The 9,773-nt window shown below is 47.1% G+C and overlaps 1 protein-coding gene across 1 annotated transcript in view; it reads left to right on the top strand.

Annotated features, from left to right (window-relative positions):
- Nucleotides 1-1,828, top strand: part of LOC128836108 (sodium/hydrogen exchanger 10-like) — a 234,686-nt gene extending 232,858 nt beyond the window's left edge. The window contains exon 27 of the mRNA XM_054026125.1: nt 1,631-1,828. Within this exon, the coding sequence (XP_053882100.1) occupies nt 1,631-1,681 (51 nt within the window). The 3' untranslated portion in view covers nt 1,682-1,828. The remainder of the gene's footprint in view (nt 1-1,630) is intronic.
- The last annotated feature ends 7,945 nt before the right edge of the window (nt 1,829-9,773 follow it).

Genomic DNA, 9,773 nt, shown 5'->3' on the forward strand with positions numbered 1-9,773 from the left:
AAGCGGTCATCACAAATATCTGAGTGAATGTAGAGGAATAAGACAACATAGTGACTAAGAAAACAAAAAGATTGTTGCCCTCTTTAATATTTAACTATATAGTGTAATAGCTACATCCCTCCATTCCTTCATCAGGCAAAAGGCTGAGAAAAGAGATGTGCTTTGCATCATGCCCTGAGTCAGTAGACTCTGGCTCTGTTAGTAAATATCCAAACTGAGGGTCCTCTAGTAGGAATTCCTCAGCTCCAGACATTCCAGATGTAGAGATTTTTTTTAACCAGTGTCTAAGTTGTCTTCATCTGCCATTGTATATATATGGACAGATGAAGAGAGAATTAACACTAATTCTATAGTAAAAAAATGGAATTATACCTCCACACAACCCTTTAATATTCCTTTAGTGAGTCTTAAAAGTAGTAGGATGGCGCATACTTTCTGTTACCACATGTTGGAGTTCACGATATTCTGCTTATTTATTTAAATATACTATTTCTCCCCCCCCCCATCCTGTTTATTTAAAAATAGGAATAAACTATATTTTAGTATAAAGTCCAATTATAACACCTCATCCGATAGCTGTCAAAATGCCATAACCTGCAAATTTTCCACTTCTGTCCCTCAGTTTATTCTGGAAGAGCCATCATATTTTGATAAGAATAGACAACGTAGCACTGTTGTCAACAGCCACAACAAAGAAGAAAATACAGATTAAGGCTGTTGGTGAAATCAACCCTTCTCTTCCAATTGTCCCTGATGATCCTAATCATTCCAGAGTGCCTTTATGATTCTGGTAGTGTCAGTCTCTTACCCACCCAGACCTTCAGGGGGTCCTTACTCTGCCCCATTCTTGCAGTGCTTGGCTCATGACAGGAACCTCCTTTAAAAAAGGAGGAAAAAGACATTTGTGACAGTGAGTCTTACACTCTAACTCTAGTACTTAATAAAGCAGCAGCCGCCAGCAGCACCAACATAAATTACTATGGAAGATGTGCCAGCTTCTAAATGCTATGTAGGTCACAGGAGATATTGGCTAAGAAGGTACCCCTATAGCCTTCCAAGATTCACGAGTCCAACGTATGCCTACCACAACGGATGGTGTACCTCATCCAGTTTCACTCAAAATAATGTCCCCGTTCCCTGGCACATGAATCACAGTGCCATAGCTAGTCATTTGAAGGGCATCAGAATCTCTTGTGTTCCTGAAAAAACACTTATTTCTTCAATTTGCTGGGATCTCCACCTCAGGTTATGACAACTGAATATCATTCCTCCTAAAGAAAACTTTCAGACTAAAGAATTGCATTGTTTGATGACCTTCCAAACATGGTTCAAAACACATCTTTTCCCAGATTTTTTGGTGGGGGACAGATGATACATGGTTTCCTGGAGGCTTGGATGTAGAAATGCTAGGAATTGATCTGTGGTAAATGTGGGTGGTATTGGTTTTGAAGTCTTTCAACTAGGCGGACTGCACTTTTTTTTTCTTTTTTCTTTTTTGGCAACACCTAAACTACCGGATGAAGCACTACCAGTTACATTTTTGTTTCAAAGTATAGAAATGTCATATATCATATCAATTACATTACATTCATGTGAAATGTATTTTTAAAATTTTCCCCTCTTCAAACAGAATACTTCTTTGGCAGCTCAAGGACAATCCATTGCTGAGTCAGTTTTATGAAGGGTTAAAGTGCTCCAGCACCATCAGCTACCACACAAGAAATCCAGGCAGAAGTCTTTGAAGGAGAAGAGTTTAGAGTCTACTATACCCAAATACCCTAATGGATTTTTTGTTGTTGGTATAATTGATTTCCCTTTTTATTGTGAAATCTAGTTTGTTCAGGTTTAATTCCTTTAGCGTTGTTCTATTGTTTATTGTGAAATCTAGTTTGTTCAGGTTTATCTCCTTTAGTGTTGTTCTATTGTTCTGTTGTTCTACTGACAACATATAGTGTTATTAAAATTTTTATGAAACAAGTTTGAGTACTGCACCTCATTTGCACAAAGTGCTTTTTTACAGTCACCCAGACCCATACCATAACAAAGGGTATGTCTACACTACGGGATTAATCCGAATTTACAGAATTTGTATTTTGGAAACAGATTGTATGAAGTCGAATGTATGCGGCCACACTAAGCACATTAATTCGGCGGTGTGCGTCCATGTACTGGGGCTAGCGTCGATTTCCGGAGCGTTGCACTGTGGGTAGTTATCCCATAGCTATCCCATAGTTCCCGCAGTCTCCCCCGCCCATTGGAATTCTGGGTTAAGATCCCAGTGCCTGATGGGGCAAAAAACATTGTCACAGGTGGTTCTGGGTACAGCCTCACCCCTCCCTCCATGAAAGCAACGGCAGACAACCATTTCGCACCTTTTTTCCTGGGTGAACACTGCAGACTCCATACCACAGCAAGCATGGAGCCCGCTCAGCTCAAGACAGCAGTCATGAACATTGTAAACACCTTGCGCGTTCTCGTGCAGTTTATGCTGAACCAGGACCAGAAAAACGAGGCGAGGAGGAGGCGGCGACGGCAGCGCAGCGACAAGCGTGATGAGGACATGGACATGGACACAGAATTCTCTCAAACCACGGGCCCAGGTGCTTTGGAGATCATGTTGTTAATGGGGCAGGTTCTATCCATGGAACGCCGATTCTGGGCCCGGGAAACAAGCACAGACTGGTGGGACCGCATAGTGTTGCAGGTGTGGGATGATTCCCAGTGGCTGCGAAACTTTCGCATGTGTAAGGGCACTTTCATGGAACTTTGTGACTTGCTTTCCCCTGCCCTGAAGCGCCAGAATACCAAGATGAGAGCAGCCCTCACAGTTGAGAAGCGAGTGGCGATAGCCCTGTGGAAGCTTGCAATGCCAGACAGCTACTGGTCAGTCGGGAATCAATTTGGAGTGGGCAAATCTACTGTGGGGGCTGCTGTGATGCAAGTAGCCAAAGCAATCACTGAGCTGCTGCTACGAAAGGTAGTGACTCTGGGAAATGTGCAGGTCATAGTGGATGGCTTTGCTGCAATGGGATTCCCTAACTGTGGTGGGGCGATAGATGGAACCCATATCCCTATCTTGGCACCGGAGCACCAGGGTACCCGGTACATAAACCGCAAGGGTTACTTTTCAATGGTGCTGCAAGCACTTGTGGATCACAAGAGATGTTTCACCAACATCAACGTGGGCTGGCCGGGAAGGGTTCATGATGCTCGCGTCTTCAGGAACACTAATCTGTTTAAACAGCTGCAGCAGGGGACTTACTTCCCGGACCAGAAAATAACCGTTGGGGACATTGAAATGCCAATAGTTATTCTTGGGGACCCAGCCTAGCCCTTAATGCCATGGCTCATGAAGCCATACACAGGCAGCCTGGACAGGAGTCAGGAGCTGTTCAACTACAGGCTGAGCAAGTGCAGAATGGTGGTAGAATGTGCATTTGGCCGTTTAAAAGGTCGCTGGCAATCGTTACTGACTCTCTCAGACCTCAGCCAAACCAATATCTCCATTTTTATTGCTGCTTGCTGTGTGCTCCACAATCTCTGTGAAAGTAAGGGGGAGACCTTTATGGTTGGGTGGGAGGCTGAGGCAAATCGCCTGGCTACTGATTACGCGCAGCCAGACACCAGAGCGATTAGAAGAGCACACCAGGAAGCGCTGCGCATCAGAGAAGCTTTGAAAACCAGTTTCATGACTGGCCAGGCTACAGTGTGAAATTTCTGTTTGTTTCTCCTTCATGAAAACCCGCCCTCTTTATTGACTCATTCTCTGTAAGGAACCCACCCTTCCCCTTCCCCCAGCTTGCTTTCAAAGGAAATAAAGTCACTATCGTTTAAAACTCATTTATTCTTTATTAATTGATTATAAAAAGAGGGAGAGAACCCGGGTGGGGTTTGGGAGGAGGATCAGCGGGAAGGAAAAGGCCACTAAAAAAAGGTTAAAAAATGACAGCCTTTTGCTTGGGCTGTCCACTGGGGTGGAATGGGAGGGTGTATGGAGCCTCTCCCCCCGCGTTCTTACACGTCTGGGTGAGGAGGCTATGGAACATGGTGAGGGGGGAGGGGGGTTATACAGGGGCTGTAGCGGCAGTCTGTGATCCTGCTGCCGTTCCTGAAGCTCCACCAGACGCCGGAGCATGTCTGTTTGCTCATGCAGCAGCCCCAGCGTTGCATCCTGCCTCCTCTGATCTTCCTGCCACCACCTCTCATCTCGAGCGTCCCTCCTGTCCTCACGTTGGTCCCTCATGTCCTCACGTTGGTCCCTCCTGTCCTCATGTTCACTGGCATATTTCCTATACTTTGAAACCGTGTCCTTCCACTCATTCAGATTTGCTCTTTCACTGCGGGTGGATTTCATGATTTCAGAGAACATTTCATCTCGCGTCCTTTTTTTCTGCTGCCTTATCTGAGATAGCCTTCGGGACGGAGGAGGGAGGCTTGAAAAATTTGCAGCTGTGGGAGGGAGGGAAGAAAGGGAGAGAAGTATTTAAAAAGATACATTTTACAGAACAATGCTTATACTCTTTCACGGTGAACAACACTATTCACATTACATAGCACATGTGATTTCTGTGCAAGGTCGCATTTTGCCTCTTAATATTGAGTGCCTGTGGCTTTGCTGCTAGAGATCACAGACGCAGGTCCGGGCAACAGAATTCGGCTTTCATGTGGCCATGGTAAGCCATTGTCTTTTGGCTTCTATGCCCTCCTTTCCCACATATCAAGCAAAGCCCGTTGAGTGCTGCAGTTTTCCTGTTAACCTTCAGCAGCAGGAAACAAACTAACCCCCCCCACCATCCAATTCTCTGGATGATCGCTTTATCCCTCTCCCCACCGCGTGGCTGGTATCAGGGAAGATCCCTGCAGGAACCAAACTAACACCCCCCACCCCGCCATAAATTCTCTGGGATGATTGCTTCCCCCCCCCCCCCCCCCCACCGCGTGGCTGGTATCAGGAAAGATCCCTGCTAGCCAAACGCGAAAAGCTCAGGGCCAATTCCCCCCCCCCCCCCCCCGCGCTTGACTAACTGCAGGGAAGGATTTATTTTCAGCCACAGGCAAACAGCCCAGTAGGAATGGCCACCTCTGTCCCCTTAATTAAATTCCCGTATTTCAACCAGGTTACCATGAGCGATATCACTCTCCTGAGGATAATACAGCAAGATAAAGAACGGATGTTGCTTGAATGCCAGCAAACACCGGGACCATACGCTGCCAGGCTTTGTCATGCAATGATACCAGATTACTTGCTACTAGCATGGCGTGGTCAAGTGTCCTACCATGGAGGACGGAATAAGGCTGCACTGCCCAGAAACCTTGTGGCAAGGCTTTTGGAGTACCTCCAGGAGAGCTTCATGGAGATGTCCCTGGAGGATTTCCGCTCCATCCCCAGACACGTTAACAGACTTTTCCAGTAGCTGTACTGGCCGCGAATGCATCCCAAGTCCTCAGGGCAAAGTAATAATTAAAAAACGCTTGCTTTTAAAACAAGTTTTATATTTTAAAAGGTAAACTCACCTGAGGTCCCTTCCATGGGGTCATGGTCTTGGATACTGGCTTGGGAGGGTACTTCAGTCAGGCTGAGAAAAAGATCCTGGCTGTTGGGGAGAACGGAGTGCTGTGTGCTCTCCGCAAGCTTGTCCTCCTCCTCCTCCTCTTCCCCGTCCGCAGAATCCTCAGGTGTAGCTGATGAGATTACTTCCGCCTCGGAATCCACGGTCAGAGGTGGGGTAGTGGTGGCGGCCCCCCCCTAGAACTGCATGCAGCTCGGCGTAGAAGTGGCATGTCCGCGGCTCTGACCCGGAGTGACCGTTTGCCTCCTTTGTTTTGATCTGAGTCCCTATTGTGGCCTCTCTCCATCATGCCCTTGGAGATTTTTTCAAAAGTTTTGGCATTTCGTCTTTTCGAACGAAGTTCTGCTAGCACTGAATCCTCTCCCCATATATTGATCAGATCCAGTACCTCCCGTACGCTCCATGCTGGTGCTCTTTTTCGATTATCGGCCTGCATGGTTACCTGTGCAGATGAGCTATCTGTGGTCACCTGTGCTCTCCACGCTGGGCAAACAGGAAATAAAATTCAAATATTCGCGGGGCTTTTCCTGTCTACCTGGCCAGTGCATCCGAGTTCAGATTGCTGTCCAGAGCGGTCACAATGGTGCACTGTGGGGTAGCTCCCAGAGGCCAATACCATCGAATTGCGGCCACACTAAGCCTAATTCAAAATGACAATATCGATTTTGGCGCTACTCCGCTCGTCGGGGTGGAGTACAGAAATCGATTTTAAGAGCCCTTTATTTCGAAATAAATGGCTTCGTTGTGTGGACGGGTGCAGGGTTAATTCGATTTAACGCTGCTAAATCCGAATTAAAGTCATAGTGTAGACCAGGCCTTAAAATCCTCTCTGCTTCCCCCATTCCTAATGACAATACTGACAGAAAGGGCGGATTGGCTGGTTCCCAGCCTGGGGGTTTTTCTTGATGTCTCACTCACCTTCTCCCCTGACCATGCCCAAATCTTCCTCCATACCATATTGCTTAGAGAGACAATGGGTGGGAAAGAGTATTGTTATCCCCCTCTTTTATATGGGGAAACTGAGGCACAGAGATTAAGTCACTTGTCCAAGATCACCGAGGAAGGGCAGAGAAGGGAATTGAATGCAGGTCCCTGAGTCCTAACTCAATGCTATGACCACAAGACCACCTTCTCCTTGGGAATCCTTCCTTCTTGCATTAAAGATGACTTCCAAAGAAAAGTTGGACTAGTGCCTAAAACCTGTGACTTTTTTTTCATAATCTTTTTTTTTTTTTTTTTTTTTTTTTTTATTGTTTTACCTCAGAAATTTTAGGAATGTCAAAGTCTTGTCTGTTTTTTGCCTTAGGACTTCTTGCAGGTCTAGAAAGCTGGAATGGGAATTTTCTGACTTCTCAGGCCTGGTCTCTTTTCAGGGTTGCACCACTTTAACTTTAAATCAGTTTGAGTGTCAACACAAAGTTTTGAACAGGTTTAACTATTTAAAATAACACCTTTAGTTAAGCTGGTGCTACTTTGAATATGGATGAGGTCTTAATTAAAGGGGTAGGGTGTTTTATCTTAACAAGGGATGTGGTGAATTTTCCATCATTTGAAATGTTTAAATCAAGACTGGATGTCTTTCTAAAAGAGATGTTCTAGTTCAACCCCAAATTGTTGGGATTAATGCCGGAATTAGTGGGTAAAATTCTATGGCCTGTGTTTTTGAAGGAGAGCAGACTGGCTGATGAAAATGGTCCTTTTGGTCTGAAAAAAAAAATCTATGAATCATCTTTAACAAAAAGAGCTTTTCTCCCAATTGCTTGCCTGGAGTTTGAATTATATATTCATTATATATGAAATAGCCTTAAGTAGTCTGACTATTCCTCTCAGTTGCCCTCTTAGGCAGTCTTGCCTATTAGCTAATGATTTATGAGACAGTAGTACCCAGATAGATTAGTTCAGAGTGGGGCCCAGGGTACTTTGAGCTCTGTACATATAGAGATACTAGTTTGCCAGTCTCCCAAGTGCTCCTCTAGTAAAAACAGAGTAGTCAAGATTTTTCTAAGGTTAAGAACCAAATTAAACAAATATTGATTTTTTTTAAAAAATAAGTACTACTACTATGGGCACAAACACCTTATTTTCCTTTGCAGGTCAACTTTAAAGTCAATCCTATAAGTTATTTGTAACTCCTTGAAAATGTACAGGTATCTTTCTCAGAATAACTTAATATCATTTTTTTTAGACAAAACTTCTCTCAGGAGTCAATGCATGTGCTGCATGTGGAGCAATGGCAGGAGGTAATAGCATTACTGGAGCCATGATCCTGCAACTGGATCCCTGGGTGTGTGGCAAGACCCCCTGAAGTTGCAGGAGAGAGGCCTTTGTACCCACTGTTATACCACCTGTAGAAGACTCTAATATAGATACATTAGTATGTTTCCAAAGATTAGGAAAGTGAAGTTGCTTGTATTTAAAATGAAAAGCAGCCATTGAAATAAACAGTTGTTACATGTTGATTTGCTTATTTATAGCATAGGTTCACAACCTGGAGGTCACAAACAGGTTTCAAGGGATTGCAACCATCTTCCTTTTCTTTTTACCTAGATGGCAGGAAAGTCCAGAAATCTGTTTCCGTTCTAACACAGGGTCACAGTATGGAAAGGACTGAGAACCAATGCTGTACAGTTTTTCTCATGGGGACAGCCTGAAGAGATGCACATGGTGTTTGAGGGGTACAGTGGGATAGAAGTTGCAAAAAGTTATGCCACCACGGTTCACTGAAGTGCACACTATACAGTGCCCATCTACACAACAATGTTTAAGTCTTAAAGCTTCATTCCCTAATAAGGTTATAACTAGAGTTGGTAGAAATGATTTAAACAAATGATTGTTAAAATCTGAATTTTTATTAAAAAATTTCATTTAAAGAAAATGTTCTTGAAACCCCAAAATGAAAAATAAAAAAATGAATACCCTTATGTAGTGAGTCGGTGTGGCTCCCCTCCTGCCCGGAAGAGGGAGCCCACGTGCAGGCACCAGAGTGGGTGGGACCACCACCGCCCGTCCCCGCCCCCCGGAAGTCAAGGGGCGGGACAGGAAGTATAAAGGCCGGCCGCCAGAGCTCAGTCGGCGGCCAGCCACCGGAGGGAGCAGACGTGCGGCCGGGAGCTCCCGGCCAGGAGACCGTCGAAGACCGAGGCCTGGACCCTAGCTGGCCTGAGCTACCCCGGGCCCGCTACGAGGAGGAGCCGCCGGAGCCCGTTCACGCCCGCTACTGGGAGAATCCCTGGGAACCGCACCCCACTAACCCTGAGGGTGAGACTGGACCCGAACCCCTTCGCCCCTGCTGCTATCCAGAGGAGCCGCCTGAGGACCATTGGCCGGACTTCCCGGCAGAGCTACCAGACTTGCCGCCGAGCCCGGGCCGAGAGGAGCCCATGCAGGTGGACTGGCCCGATCCCGGCGCAACGAACGAGGTAGGCTTTGAGGGGGATCACGGAAGTAGCCCGGGGGTAGCCGACCCCGGTCCGGCTGCAACTGAGTGTGAGCCTATGTCAGTGTGTTGCGGTCTGGATACCCCACTGACCAGCAGCGGCAGCAACCGCTGTTAGGGCCCCGGGCTGGAACGCAGTGGAGTGGGTGGGCCTGCGTTCCCCCCTGCCACCCTCCGCACGGGTGGCAGGCTTCCCCCTCACCCAACGCTCGGCTACAGAAGCCTAGGCGTACCTTATTTGAACTATTTGCTCGCTCAGCCCCTGCAACAAGGGCCTGAGCTAACTGTGTTTGCCCCGCCCTGATCCAGGGCCTGGGCTTTGAACTATTCACTCGCTCAGCTCCCTGCAAACAAGGGCCTGAGCCTAACTGTGTTTGCCCCGCCCTGATCCAGGGCCTGGGCTCTAAACTGCCTGCTCGCTCAGCCCCTGCAACCAAGGGCCTGAGCTAACTGTGTTTGCCCCGCCCTGATCCAGGGCCTGGGCTCTGAACTGTCTGCTCGCTCAGCCCCTGCAACCAAGGGCCTGAGCTAACTGTGTTTGCCCCGCCCTGATCCAGGGCCTGGGCTCTGACTGCCTGCTCGCTCAGCCCCTGCAACCAAGGGCCTGAGCTAACTGTGTTTGCCCCGCCCTGATCCAGGGCCTGGGCTCTGATCTATTTGCTCGCTCAGCCCCTGCAGTCAAGGGCCTGAGCTTTAACTGTGGTTGCTCCGACTCTGCACTAAAGAGCCGGAGTTTCGGGACTAACTGACTGCTTGTTCCCACAGTA

This window comes from Malaclemys terrapin, chromosome 4 (genome assembly GCF_027887155.1).
Source record: "Malaclemys terrapin pileata isolate rMalTer1 chromosome 4, rMalTer1.hap1, whole genome shotgun sequence".
Classification (NCBI taxonomy): Eukaryota; Metazoa; Chordata; order Testudines; family Emydidae; genus Malaclemys; species Malaclemys terrapin.